The 15,637-nt window shown below is 39.4% G+C and overlaps 1 protein-coding gene across 1 annotated transcript in view; it reads right to left on the bottom strand.

Annotated features, from left to right (window-relative positions):
• The window catches only part of Aoah (acyloxyacyl hydrolase), a 198,801-nt gene that overhangs the window by 47,572 nt on the left and 135,592 nt on the right, over window positions 1-15,637 (bottom strand). Inside the window, exon 13 of the mRNA XM_027409368.2 lies at window positions 5,441-5,523. Coding sequence (XP_027265169.1) covers window positions 5,441-5,523 — 83 coding nt within the window. The remainder of the gene's footprint in view (window positions 1-5,440; window positions 5,524-15,637) is intronic.

Genomic DNA, 15,637 nt, shown 5'->3' with positions numbered 1-15,637 from the left:
CCTGGGTAAACAACAAATTGCTCTTTGCTTTTTTTTGAGTCTGAATACTTTAGATGCTTCATAGAAGCCTCTGCTTCACGGTTCATTTGTGTTGTTGGGTAAGACAGGATTTCCTTCTTCCTCAAAGTCTGAGTAGTATTGTATTGCATTTACACATTATATTTTCTCTATCCATTTACATGCTGGTGGACCTTTAGCCTTGTTCCACGTCTTGGACGTTATGAATGATGATATAATGAAGAAGGTAATGCCAGCACCTCTTTGAGACCCTGCTCTTAATTACCTTGGATAAATATTCATAAATGGGATGGTCAATCATACAGTAATTCAAGTTTTCATAGTTAAAGGAATTATCATGCTGCCTTCTATAACAGAGAGAAGACTTTACATTCCCTCCAATAATACATAATTCTAACTTCTCCATGTTCTAGCCAATACTTGTCATTAGGGGTTTTTTTTGTTTGTTTTTTGTTTTTTGGATAATGGCCATCTTAGCAAGTATGGGGAGCTATCTCAAAATGGTTCTTGTCCTTGATATTTTAAAGCAGTGGTCTCAACATGTGAGTCTCAACTACTTTGGGGGTCTCAGACCCTTGGAAAACACAGCTATTTACAGTATGATTCAGAACAGTAGCAAAATTACAGTTATGAAGTAGCAATGAAAATAATTTCATGGTTAGAGGTCACCACAACATGAGGAAATGTATTAAAGGGTTGCAGCATTTGGAATGTTGAGAACCACTGTATTAAAGGGAAAAAATGACTGTACTCTAGTTGTAAAGGACCACTGTCCATGCTTTAATCCTCTCCAAAGGTTAAAATTCACTTCAGAGCTTTTAGGTTAAAGAAAAAGTGTTTTATGGGCAAGTCCTTGCTTAGCAATACTAACTAAGGTGAGTATTAAACATATTGTTACTGGCCTCACATGCCTTCTGATTCCTGTCCAGCTGGGAGCTAGACTTAAAGCAAATGACCCAATCCTAAGTCCATGAAAGCTCAACTTCAGCACTGACAAAGAACCTGTGTGATGGAGCGGTTGGCTTTCTTGGGTGTGGGTGAAAGCATGAAATCAGACAAAGAGATAGAGGACCGAATCTACTGTTTTCTGTATCCTCCCTAAACATGAGTCCTGGGGACTAATGAACACCCAGATCAGAGGAGTGGAGTACGGTAATATGGGTATGGCAGGTGGTTTATGGTACCACAGTTTCTATGACAGCCTCCACAGCTGTGTACTAATTACCTCCTGACGGTATAGTCTTTGAGGAATGAGCTCTTTGCTGGAGACAGTGACATCTCAAGCTCAATTCTCCTCCAATTTATTAAGCTTCAGCCCTCAGCATGGTACAGAGCTCATGCAGCCAAGGGTATTCTTCAGCCCCACCTCCTTTTGGCCTCACCATCCTCCACGATTCAGTGCTCATCTCTCTAGTCTGCCTCCAGTGCCAGGGGAATGCTGAGGAATAACCCTCTTCCTTCCCAGCCCTGGCATGGTGTAGCCCAAGGACTTTCCCACCCCACAAGGACTCCTTTCCTAGTCAGCTTATCTCTCTTTTCCACACCTTAGCTCCTGTTTGCAGTCTTAGACTTGCCATTGTTAGTTTCTGTCATTTCTCATCCCTCTCCCGCCCAGCCTCTTATTCCCAGAGGGAGTCACTTCTGTTTTCAGACCCATCTGCTGCCCCCTTGCATTGCTGTTCCCTTCCTGCCCATCATTGTCTATAGGGACCTGAGTGCCTAGTCCATGTACTACTGTCCCATCTTTGAGAACCCCAGCTCTTATCATTGACATGTGTCTTTTACATTTATTTGCTATGTTTGTTTGAGAATCTTCGACATTGAAAATGTGACTGATTTAAAAGGACTGAATAAAGAATGGTACCAATGGGTCTGGCAGCCGCTGTTTAAATGGTGTGCTGCTGATAGATGTTTAGGAATGTTTTGGAAGTTGTGTCTCTTGATCCTCCAGCTGCCCACCTCTCTACACCAAGCCCTGTGGCACGCAAGTACATTTATGGTATCTCTCTTACATATATATGGTTGCCTATCTGGGTCAAACAGGTCCCATGCTTTGTGATACTTGCACAATAATAACATGGTGGGAAGCTAGGGTTGCAGAAGTCAAGCCAAGTCCTCACCCCTACCATGGTAACTTTGGGTATGATGTCTGTCCAAGAGAGAATGGAGTGAAGATGACCCACTCAAGCTGGCTTGTCATCCAGGACTCCCCAGGTGAGATTCTGATATCACTTCCGAGTTCCAATCCCAAAGCCAGTTCTATTTTATTTTTCAAGGAAAGGTTTGTGAGGTAACTAGAGGGAGATGACTCTGTTCTTTGGCCCTTGGATCTCACTTCCCATCTCTGAGAGGTAAGGTGAGGGACAAGCCAACACACAGCACTCTGATTCTGTTCTTTACAGTGCATTGGCCACCTCTTGACCTGTTTGTTCCAGCAGGTTGGAGTAGAAAGGGCCACTGGAGACCCTCTCCTTTCTGATGATAGAGAAGATGGGGTGGGGCTGTTGCTTACTAAGCCTCTCATCAAAGCACTATTCCCAGAATCACAGTGACTCCCACCCTTCACATTCTAAAAGGCTCTGTACGTATTGGCAGACACTGAAAAGATCTTTTGTACGGCAGTCAAGATGAAAATAGGAGCTGTTTCTTTAATTCTTATTATACAATTTAAAAGAAACTCTTTAATATTCCATTCAACTATTTCTTCCCCCTTTTATCTTTCTTGCTGCTTCTGAAAAGTAAATGTAGCCATAAATATGCAGAATGTGGAAAGCTGACTTTTCCTATATCTAATAAAAACCTTAGGGAGTAATTGAAATAACTTGGTGTGGGCAGTCAGGTTACACGCTGCATAATATCAAAAGAAAATGCACAGCAAGGAAAAGCAACAGAAAATAGGAAGAGGAGCTGGAGAATAAAACCAGGGCATTAGATAATGGTAACTATGGGAAACTAAAAATACCCTTTTAGAATTACTTTCTTAGAAGATCTGATGAGAAGCATATTCAAAGAAGCAATAATGCTAGACAAGTTGAACATTTGTATAATTCTGAGGAATGTAAATTGAAGAAAAAGAGCCCCCCCAGCTCCTATTCACTGGACTGACAGAAGCTGAGATTTTCCACTGAATTCACCATGCATTTCTTTGTTATGAGTCCCTCTTCCTACCTCCCCATTGCCTTTTGCTGTGGACAACCGGATTTTAAAGAAATGTATGTTGTTAAGACAGCAGTACACACAAGGACAACTGGCTACTCTTTGTTGCCAGGGGTACTTTTTGGAATATCTCCCTCTGATCTTCGTAGTTTTTATGAAAGACGATCAGATTTTGGGTGGGAAAGCAATGTTAGTATATCTGGGTCTTCTGAAAAGTAGAAACGTTGGCTCTGAGGTCACACACACAGAGGACAATTTTGGTGTGCATGCCTGAAGAGTCAGATTGCTTGTCACTGTAAGACCCAGTGTTTACAGGTAAGCCCCACTTGCCCAATGAAAAGATAACTTCCTGGAATGATAGAAGCTGTAGTACTTAGGAAATAATATGGTTTTACTCCTATACAAGTTGTTTGAGTGAACTATACTGGATGTGCTTGATCACATATAGGCAGGAGGTACACACAGGCAGGAAATATATCAGGGTGTATGCTTGCCCCTGATTGGACCTGATGAGAAATGCAGTGAATTATGGGTTTTGCCTTTTTGAACTTCTGCAAAACGTGACTCATGGCCATTCCCTGGGAACCCAAGGGTAGACCTGGCCAGTCTCCATCTTCTTGGCCACTATTCAATTAAAACTTGCTTCAAATTTGGCTCAGAATTGTAGAACTATTTTCTCTCTTGTGGATTTCAGGATTAACAACCACCCTCCCTTAACTGCATACCTTCATCCCATTATTCTTTCTGGACTCAATTTCTCTCTAGGTTTTTGCATACAAAAGTAAAACATTTCAGAAAAGAAGAGTTGGAAGGAAGAAAAAAATAATCACTATAAATTTTTCAAACAAACATCTTAGGGCATGCCCTACTAATCTTTCTTCTTAGATATAGCCTTCCCCTATTTAGTTTTCAAAGTGTGGTAAAAATTGAGCTATAATATCTAATTTCATGGTCTAATTATTTCCGTCTATTGTTTATCTTTCTGGTTTAATAATAGATTATTAGACATAATTTCCTAAAGTTGTATAATATTCCATAGAAATGAGCCTCTGCTTTTTCCCAGTCTGTATTGGAAGGGAGTCACTGTAGCACTGAGGGCTCTTTGAGCCTCTCACCAAAGCAGAGAAGTGCAAGAAAGGGTTTGTATCTACAGGGATTCACAAGAAGCTTCTATGTGCACTGTCCACTCCCTACTAGTTGTGTTCACAAGTAGAGCAAGGCTAACCTTTCTCTATAGATCATTGCAGATGGCAGGGCAGTGGAGGCATGACCTTCTTTGTGACCTGGGATAGAGCTCTTGACCTGTCCATGTCTCCCTTTTCTGAGCTGCAGCAAGATGGATAGCCTTGTACTTTCCTCATTCTGAGAAAAATGTTTTAACATATTGGGTAATTGAGTTGAGTACTATAGTTAGTGTGTACATTGTAAGTTTCCTTTCCCATTTCTGCTGTAACAATCTCAGAGTGATTGCAATCAATGCTACCTTAATTCTAAGGAAATATAATAATACCTGCTGACAGTGTTTATTGTGGAAAGGATTAACTGAAATATATATGAATACACAAACTTATACTGAAATATGTTTTTCAACATTTGGTGGGAGCTCAGTAAATGCCATCTATTATTTACTGGCTAAAACATCTTTGTCATTCTTAGAAAAGTGGGGTATTATTTCATGTAGAATACTTAAGAAATACGTTGTTTGTAGGTAACTCAGTTAGTTAAAACTTATGCATCTTGGATAATTTCTTCATATCTTTAGTCAGTGGGAGATGGTAACTCATGGCATTATCCAGGCTATGGCTTCTTAAGAAAGGGTCTTATGGACATTTTGAAGCAGTATACTACCTCCTAGTCCAATGTAGAGGGTAGAAACTCACATGAGTAAAGCTTAAAACTCTGACCTCTGCAGAAATGTGGAAGAACGCACCACTGGGCAGAGTGGAGCTTTTGCAGTGACCTTGGTTTGCCCTTGTTTAAGTGAGGCTCATTTAGGTCATATTTCTTGAGCCCTGTATCCCTCAGTTTGGCTTAGAATTACTAGAACTGTTTTCACTGTTGGGTGACTGATCTGGCCTCTATATTCCCTTGTCTCCATCCTGTTCCCTTTTCTGTGTGTAAATGGCTGGAAGGCCAGAGCACTATTCCCAGAAAGGGCAATGTTCTGGGAATGTTCTGGTTGTCTGATGCTAATTTTAGTGGTACTTCCAAATAAAGTCAATTCTTACAGGTGCTTTGGTGAAGACATAAGTGACAGGCTACACACCATTTCTGGAGATACTCTGGTAGTCCCTGTGATTGCAATGGTTTCTTTTCCTCAAACGATGGTAAATAGATTTTTCTTCAATTCTGCAACAAACATATAAACATATATTCAATATTAAGATACTCAATGATGACATTAAAATTTCTGTGGTGATTTTAGAAATTCAATAAAAATAAATTCAGCAAATACAAGCTTCAAAGACACCATTTCGTTACACTGTGAATGTATTGTTGGGTTGACTAAAGGCAAACCCTTATGGGAAGGGTATTGTTGATGATAATCAAAGTTTTGCTTTACTACAGAGCCTGGCAAAGCCATACCTTTCTAATCTTTCCACCAAGAGTTGCTGCAATTTCTTCAGTAATCATTCATCTTTACCATTCTATTATTTGAAAGTGGAACACACTCCCTTTCTTGGCTGCTGTGATGCTGTGGAAGATGCTTTTGCCTTGGGTCTGCTCTCTTCTGTATACAAATGTGTGTTGCAGAGCTTGTAGAAGCACGCATGTCCACATAGAATTATGAGTCTATTTCCCTGTTTCCCTTGTGCCTAGTGTCTGTGTCACTAGTCCCTGATTGATGCAATAGAACTAGAAGTGCACAGTGGCAATTTCTAGTAATCTTCATTAGGAAATACTTGGAAGGTAACTCTTGCTCTTTCTTTCCTCATTCCCTACCTCCATTCTGCTCCTCAAAATAGGAATGTTGCTGTCTTGGACTATGGAAAGGGAGAGGAGTGAGCTGGAGGAGCCCATGTCCCCTGGGAGACTGAGTGGAATTGAGCTTCAACTCTAGTCCTAAACTGAATGTCTCCGAGCTTTTCTGTGTGAGGAAAGTAAACTCATGTTAAGTCTCTCCAACTTGGAGCTGAGTCTAATATTAATGGACACATCGCTTGGAGACAAATTTGACAACAGTATTGGGTTATAATTATAGACATTTTAAGCAATTTTCTTGGCTCCCTTTTGTATTATCTTTGATTTTTCTATTTTATTTTGCCAAAATTTTTAATTTAATTTGAGTGTAACTTAATGTTATATTGCCTCTAATTTTATAGATTTCCTAAAATTTTTTGAAACAAGACTATATATAAATTAATGAATGATAATTTAACTCATAAATATTCTATCACTCTTAAAATACTCCATTTTCATAAGTTCCTATTTAACAGCCTTACATATAATCATCCTTTATTTTCAAACATTATGGAAATCATATTCATTGTATTAGGGAACTTGCCAACTGTTTCAAATCCTTCAGAAATGTAAATATGAATCATGTTTGGACTTTCAGAATGCATTGGAAGCAGCATTCAGGAAGCCCTACAAACAATACTTCTTAACCATTATAAAAGAGAAGAAAGAAATATAGAAGAAGAAAGTAAACAGAAGGAGCAGTCGCAAACTCCTATGAATCCAGTTTTATATTAATACAAAAAAACCAGATAAATACACTACTTCTCCACCTCTCAGCAAACAAAACCAAAAACAAATAACATCAACAGCACCACAAAACCACTATCACCACCACTGCCGCCTCCACCACCACCACCACCATCACCACTACCAACAAAAACAAAACACAACAAAAACAACCCTCTCCAAATTATAGGTCAAAATTTCTGATGAAATGTATTAAACAATGCTCAATAGAAAGTTACAAATTGAATATAAACATACATCAGAAATATTGTCCATCGTGACCAAGCTGGCTTTATCCTAGAGATGCAGGGATGGTTGAACATACTAAATTCATTAAATGTAATAAACCACAAAGTGGGCTGAAAGACAAAATTATATGCTCATTTCAATAACTGTAGAAAAATACCTTTGACAAAATCCAATATGCCTTCACAATAAAAATCCTAGGGAGAGTAGGACTGGAGGGAGCATTCCTCAATGTAATAAAAGATACATGTGACAAACTTATAGCCAACATCATCCTTAATGGTGAAAAACTCAAGCAACCCCACTGAAATCAGAAAAGAGACAGGGCTGCTCACTATCCCAGTCTTTTTTAATATTGTGCTCAAAGACCAACCAAGCAACAGATAGTAAGTGCTAGAGAAGGTGTGAGGGGAAAGGGAACCCTCATTAATTGTTGGTGGTATTGCAAACTGGTCCAGCCACTTTGGAAAGCAATGTGAAGAACTTTCAAGAAGCTAAAAATAAATATATTACATAACCCAGCTATACAACTTCTCAGCATATTCCTAGGGTATCTTATTCCACACAGACTTGCCCAGCTACATTCATTGCTACTCTATTCATGACAACTTGGAAATAGAAACAACTGAAATGTCCTTCAGTTGATGAGTGGATAATGAAATGTGGTACATCAGCACTATAGAATATTACTCATTTGTAAAGAAAACTGAAATTTTCAGGTAAATGGATGAACTAGAAAAAGAAATCACATTGGGTGAGGTGACCAAGACCCAGAAAGATAAACATTGCACATTCTCTTTCATCTGAGGGAGTATGTATACTGAAGTAAGTACAGAAGCCTGAAAAGTATACAGAGATCATGTATTGGGGAAGAGGATTGGAGAGGGGAATGACAAGGTACAATTGATTTCAAGGAGGAATTAAGAAAAATGGGGGTGGCACTTTAATTGGGGAAGGGGAGAGAGATGACTACAGAAGGAAGATAAAGTACAGTAAAGAGATCTAAAACAAGTCATTAAAATCATATTACTATCTACCTAAATTGGATATAATACATATAAATCTGTTTCTACATGTACATAGGTGGTTTAAAATAATATTCCATCTGGGATGACAATTCTCCCCCTAAAGAGCCGTATACTATCTAACAAAACCCAAACACCAGGTAAAAGATCTCTTTTGAGTTATTTGTCAAGATTATCCAAGAGACCCCAAAAATATTATAGGTTGTTACTGTTGCCTTTGGTTGCCTTCCAGAGATAAAAGGTAAGTCCTTATTGCTGGAGACACATACTTGTCATACTTGGGACCCAGATGACCTGAGCTGGGTCTGACTTTCAAGTCTCCTTCATGAATACCAACTTCTGCAGTATCAGATGTTGCTATATCATCTTCCAAGTGAGGGAATCAACCAGTACTCCTACCCAACTATGATGTATATGAACCACAACAATGACCAGGATGGCATGATAACCCTAAGTGCACAATAGTGGCATGCATAACTTGGTGGTAACCACAACTCTCTAAGGTCTTTTATTAATGTCTCCTTAACATAAAAGAAATCATGTCTGGTACTGGAACACAGGGTAATGAAGTCATAGATCTTGGAAGAGAACTGACAACCATCACTTCACTGAGACAACATAATTCCTAATTTTGTACCAAATATTTATTCTTGTGCCCACAGATAAGTTTTTACCCTTCATTAAAGAAACTTGTCCTTTCAACAGGTGGAGACTTACAAAAAGCCACAAATGATCAAAGTTAAGAGAACAAAAGTTCACATGGTACCCAGTTTCTACTGATATATCTGTAACATAATTCCTGAACCTAAAGTTCAGGAAACATTATAGAATAGAGGTAGAAAGATTATAAGAGCCAGAAAAATGGGAAGTTTGCTGTGAGATTATGTCTCCTAGAAATGTCAGAGAGGCTATACTCATGAAGTCCCATCAACATGGTAACCTAAACAAGACCCAATCAATAATGACACAAATGGACATGCTAATATGGTTGGAGGAAATCTCATGGGACCTCAACCCTAGACAAAGAATTACAGGTACCTAGGGAATGTTGAGATGAAGATAAGTAATCTTTCCCAGGGAAGGGCACCCCAATTGGTTACCTAATATCTAATACCATGTGGTCAGCCAGAGATCATACATGTGCATGTAGTCTTACACAGCCTTATAAAACAGATTATATATATATATATATATATATATATATATACATATATATATTAAATTTACATATATATTAAATTTGAAAGAGAGCAAGGTGAGGTACCTTGGAGTGGTTGGTAGGAAGAAATTATAAAAGTTATAGTCTATAAAAAGAGCTCTATGAAATGGGAATGAGTCTACCACAAGATCCAGAAATTCCACTCCTAGGCATATACTCAGAAGAAGCACATTCATACAACAAGGACATCTGTTCAACCATGTTCATAGCAGCATTATTTGTAATAGCCAGAAACTGGAAGCAGCCTAGATGCCCCTCAACCAAAGAATGGATAGAGAAAATGTGGTACATTTACACAATGGAGTACTACTCAGCAAAAAAAAAACAATGGAATCTTGAAATTTGCAGGAAAATGGATGGAACTTGAAGAAACCATCCTGAGTGAGGTAACCCAGTCACAAAAAGACAAACATGATATGTACTCACTCATGTGTGGGTTTTAGACATAGAGTAAGGGATTAACATCCTACAATCCACACTGTCAGAGATACTAGTAAACAAAGAAGACCCTAAATGAGACAAACTTTGTCCCTTGGAGAAGGGGAAAGGGTCACCATCCTCTGAGCAAATTGAGAACATGGGAAGAGGGGGAGGAAGCTATGAGAGTGAGAAGGGAAGAAAAGGAAGGATGCAGAGGTCATGAAGGAGCAGAAATTTTGAGTGAGGTGTAGATTAGAAGAAAGGACATATGACAGGTGGGATTTTAGTTGGGGGGTGGTAGAGAAGGAAGGGAGGGAGAAGGGAACTAGGATCGTCAGGTAATTCAGTCTTGTTTGTATTTCAAATATATAAAAAATAAATAAAAATAAAAAAAGAGCTCTATGTGAAAAAATGGGGGAATTCAGTAAAATTTTGGTGCTACAAACGAAGCTGTCTTGGATCTTTCTTCCCAGCATAACCATTTGATGTATCCTATTAAGTACCCATGGTCATCATTTATAGAGACAAAAAAACTGGCCAGCTAAGCTCTACCTGAATTCCCAACTCTCAAAATTGTGAGATTTTTTTAAATGTTTTTGTTTTAAGCCACTAAGTCTAGAGTATTTTGTTGTATGACTGATACTTAGAACAGATGACTATAGAGTTCCAGATTATGATAATTCTCCTTAGATGGTTGATGGAATTTACTCATGAGTTTCTGGCCATTGTATGTATGAAGCCATTGTGCCTTGGTGTTTTAGAAACCTGGAGTATCACTTTGTTTCAACTGTTCTGAAGTGTTTGGACAGCAGACTTGGTGCAGATTTCTTTCCATTTACAATGTCAGACATTTAAAAGACCTTTCAATTCAAGATTCATGTTATGCAGTTCTGAGACATATTTTTGAATTATTTCAGAGATGATAGTCCCATCTCCTTCTGTGTCTCCTAGAACATTTTTCAGATAATGGCTCATCTGAACTGGTATTCTCATTGTCCCAGTTTTTTTTCTGCCCTATTTTTATCTCTTTGCCTTTTTTCATTTTTAAAGAACGATATTCTCAACTTTATCTTCCAACCCTACTATAAATCAATGTTACTGGCATAATGTAGAAGTAGTTTGTTCACTAAATAGTCCTTTAATTTTTTATGTTCTCATTTTAAGGCTTTAGTATCTTATCTTTCTGAAGATGCTAATTGTAGTTATGAATTGTAGTTATTTTGCTAAGTATGATACTAGAGTTCTTTTTTTCTGAAGGAAACAAAAGGGGAGTGGATCTGGGGGAGATGGGAGATAGGCGGTAGGAGGGAGGAGTGGAGGGAGGGAAAACTGTGGACAGGATGTATTGTATTAGAGAAGAATCTATTATCAATTTAAAAAAAGTTTTTCTGGTGGTAGAGATATGGCTTGCTAGATAAGAGCAATGATTGCTTTTCTAGAAGACCTGGGTTCAGTTTTTAGCACACATATGGCAGCATAAAATTTCTTGTAATTCCAATTCCAAAGGATGTGATGTCCTTTCCTGGCCTCCCCAGGCACTTCTGTTACACAGCACACAGACATATATGCAGGCAAAACACTCCCACACATGAATTAAAAATTTAAAAATCTCGATGGGCAGTGGTGGCACACCCTTTAATCCCAGCACTCAGGAGGCAGAGGCAGGAGGATCTCTGTGAATTCGAGACCAGCCTGGTCTACAAGATCAAGTTCCAGGACAGCCTCCAAAGCCACAGAAAAACCCTGTCTCAAAAAAAAAAAAACAACAAAAATTTAAAAATCTCAAGAAATAAAAAAAATAGAAATAAAAAAATAAATTTCCCTTTTAGTCCCTTCCCTCTCCCTTCCATGTTTGAGATTTTGTCAGATGTCTGATGATCTTGGGTTGCTTGATTGTATTGGAACATTGAAGCCTCCTACATACTAGTCAACTGGTAATGGATTGCCAAATGTTCTCGAGGTGTGTGGTTTTAGCTATATGATGAGCTGGTGGAGTCTGAGGGACTGTCTGTATTCAGTAGGCCTATGCACATGCCTGTGAGCTATTCTCTTAGTTAAGTTAACTGATATGAGAAGCCTCAGCCATTGTGGGTGACACTAACCTCTAGACACAAGGTCTTGAATAGCATAAGAGTAGAGAAAACAAAACTTAAGTCCAAATGGATCAAAGGCTTCAACATAAATCCAGCCACACTGAACCTGGGAAGTACCCTTGAACAAATTGGTACAGGAGACCACTTCCTGAACATAACACCAGTAGCACAGACACTGAGAATGACAATCAATAAATGGGACCTCCTGAAACTGAGAAGGTTCTGTAAGGCAAAAGACACAATCAACAAGATAAAATGGCAGCCCACAGAATGGGAAAAGATATTCACCAACCCCGGATCTGACAGAGGGTTGATCTCCAAAATTTACAAAGAACTCAAGAAGTAGTTTCCAAAACACCAAATAATCCAATTAAAAAGTAGAGTACAGAACTAAATAGAGAATTCTCAATAGAGGAACCAATAATGGCTGAAAGACACATAAGTGAACATAAGTGTTCAACATCCTTAGCCATCAGGGAAATGCAAATCAAAACAACTCTGAGATGCCATCTTATTCCAGTCAGAATGGCTAAAATCAAAAACACCAATGACAGTTTATGCTGGAGAGGGTGTAGAGAAAGGGGAACACTCCTCCATTGCTGGTGGGAGTCCAAACTTGTACAGCCACTTTGGAAATCAGTATGCCGATTCTTCAGGAAAACGGGAATCAGTCTACCACAAGATCCAGCAATTCCACTCTTAGGAATATACCCAAAAGAAGCACATTCCTGCAACAAGGACATTTGTTAAACTATGTTCATAGAAGCATTATTTGTAATAGCTAGAACGTTGAAGCAACCTAGAATGCCCCTCAACTGAAGAATGGATAGAGAAAATGTGGTACATTTACATAATGGAGTACTACTCAGTGAGAAAAAATGGAATCTTGAAATTCAAAGGCAAATGGATGAAACTAGAAGAATCCATCCTGAGTGGGGTAACCCAGTCACAGAAAAGACAAAAATGGTATACACTCACTCATATATGGATTTTAGACATAGAGCACAGGATTACCAGCCTACAGTCCACACCAACAGAGAAGCTAGGAAACAAGGAGGGCATACATGGTCCCCTAGAGAAGGGGAAAGGGACAAGATATCCTGAGCAAATTGGGAGCATGGGGGAGGGGACAAGGAGCTAGGAGAATGAGAAGGGGAGAAGAGAAGGGATGAGGAGGACATGAGGGAGCAGGAGAGTTGAGGAAAAATAGAGGAGAGCAAGATAAAAGATACCCTAATAGAGGGAGCCATTATAGGTTTAAAGAGAAATCAGGCACTAGGGAAATGTCCAGATATCTACAAGGATGACACCAACTAACAATCTAAGCAACAGTGAAGAGGCTACCTTAAATGCCCTCCCTTGATAATGAGATTGACGACTAACTTATATGCCATACTAGAGCCTTCATCCACCAGCTGATGGAAGTAGAAGCAGACACCCACAGCTAAATACTGAACTGGAATCCATTTGCAGAGAAGGAGGAATCATGAGCACAGGGCTCAAGACCAGGCTGGTGAAACCCACAGAAACAGCTGACTTGACAAGGGGGAAGCTCATGGTCCCCAGAATGATAGCTGGAAAACCAGCATAGGACTGATCAAGACCCCCTGAACGTGGGTGTCAGTGTGGAGGCCTCGGAAATCTATGGGGCCTCTTGTAGTAGATCAGTACTTATCTCTAGCATAGGAATCAACTTTGGGAGTCCATTCCACATAGAGGGATACTCCTTCGGCCTAGATACAAGGGGGAGTACGTAGGCTCTATCCCAAAGGATATGGCAGACTCTGAAAATCTCTCATGGAAGGCCTTACCCTTGCAGGCTCTGAAGATCCCTCATGGAAGGCCTCACCCTCCGTGGGAAGCAGAAATGGTATGGAATAGGTAGGGTGTTAGTGGGGGGCGGGGGAGTAGGAGAGGGAGAGGGAACTGGGATTGTCATGTAAAACAATCTTGTTTTTAATTTAAATAAAAAATGGGTAGAGTAGAGAAAACAAACAAGCAGCACCCCACCCACACAGGCTTTGATTTCTCTCTGCTCCTAACTGGGAGTGTGGCATAACAAGCAGCTCTGAGTTTCTGTCACCTCTTTCCCACAGTGGGGGATGGTAATCTGGAACTGTCAGCAAATGTGACCCTTTTCTCCCCTTGCTTGTTGCTGGGTGTTTTGTCACAGCAACAGAGATGTAACTAGAACATTGGCTCTCAGTGGCTTTGGCACTCTCCTCTGGGTCTGTTCACATTGTTTGTCTGGTCTGTAGTTGTAAGATTATTTGCTTGATTGCTGATAGCATGGTTGAGTACAGGAGTCTCCTGGTCCAGAGGCCACTGACTGCAGCCTCTCTGAAGGACAAAACTCTGGTCTCTCTCCCAGGTAGCACAGATCCCCACCTGTGTAGAGTTAAGGGGTCAGAAAAGCTGCCTTTTCAGTCACCTGCACACCAATATTTCTGCTTTTAGCATTCGCCTTCCTTTTCCCAGCACCCTGTATATATAATCCTCCAGTCCTCAGGGATTTTACCCAGTAAACTGAGGTTGCTGGCGGGCATTCCCTCTGACCTGCTTGGGATGCAGCGCTTCCGAATCTACCGTTGGTTCCCTATTTGTTGTGTTTCTTTCTGGCTGCCCACACTCGCTGGCTGTTGATTTTTCCTACAATCTTTGTCCTTGTGGATGAATTCATTTACTGTTCTTGGTCTAAAGCTTTGCGAGGAGACAAGAAAGTGCTTGTTTTCAAGCTGCTCACTCAGCCAGAAGTCTGAAGTGAATATTGTGTGGTTTATGCCTTCTGCTTTGACTACTTTATTATATTTTGTGAAAACATATGGGAAGTGGACATTAGATGTGAGTTCAATGCTAAAATAATGTCTCGGTCAATAAAGAGTGCTCATTTTCTTCAGGAAAGTAATTGTTACCAACATCTAGTCATAAATTTATTTTTAATAATTCTAAAAATGAAATTTATGTACCGAAATATTGTTTTGCTCATGGCATTTTCAGCTCATGGAGAGTAAATAACATGGCTATTAGTCTTAGAGATACAGTCGATCTTTGCTGATGGCTGATAGATTCATTAACATTTTTTACTAAAAGCAGCATCTATAATTTTAGGATTAAAGTCTTACACTAAGTGCTGGGAGTATTCTAAATAACCAGCAGTACTGTCTTCTTTCAATAAATAATTTCCCTCATAAACTTTAGGAATTTAATTTCCCAAGAATCTTGTCAGTATGGAGCAGGGAGGGGGTGAAAGCATATTCTGAGATGCCTGTGAGTTAAGGTTGCTGATGGGGGAGTTTTCTTTATGCAGGGAGAGTTGAACTTGTGTTAGTGAGACAATTTGAGAATTCCAGGGTGCTAACCATGATGAGGCTAGACTACAATGACTGTTTTGTTTTCTCCAATGAGTGTCACTGGGTATATCAATCATACACCAGGGCAGTCCCAATGCCCAGGAGTGGTTGGCCAACACAAAACAAACTCAAAAGTACTTTTTGCTTCATTTGGGCTTGTTTTGTCATTTTTTTCTGCTTTATTGGTCTTTTGCCTGTTAATTTTGATTTTTAGTTTTGTGGCATGTTTTTGTTTTGTTTCATTTTGCTTCTTTGTTTTCTGATTTTTTATTTCTGAGAGAGAGACAGAATACATATAAAGTTGTGTGAGTAAGGAGGTGGGAAGAACTTGGGATGAGTTGGGGGAGAGGAAATTGTGATCAAAATATACTATATGAAACATGTTAATGAAAAAATCAAGCAAAACAAAGTAAACTCAAGAAT

The sequence above is a fragment of the Cricetulus griseus genome, chromosome 3 (assembly GCF_003668045.3).
Source record: "Cricetulus griseus strain 17A/GY chromosome 3, alternate assembly CriGri-PICRH-1.0, whole genome shotgun sequence".
NCBI classification, from domain to species: Eukaryota; Metazoa; Chordata; class Mammalia; order Rodentia; family Cricetidae; genus Cricetulus; species Cricetulus griseus.
This window is presented reverse-complemented; position numbering and strand designations above follow the sequence as displayed.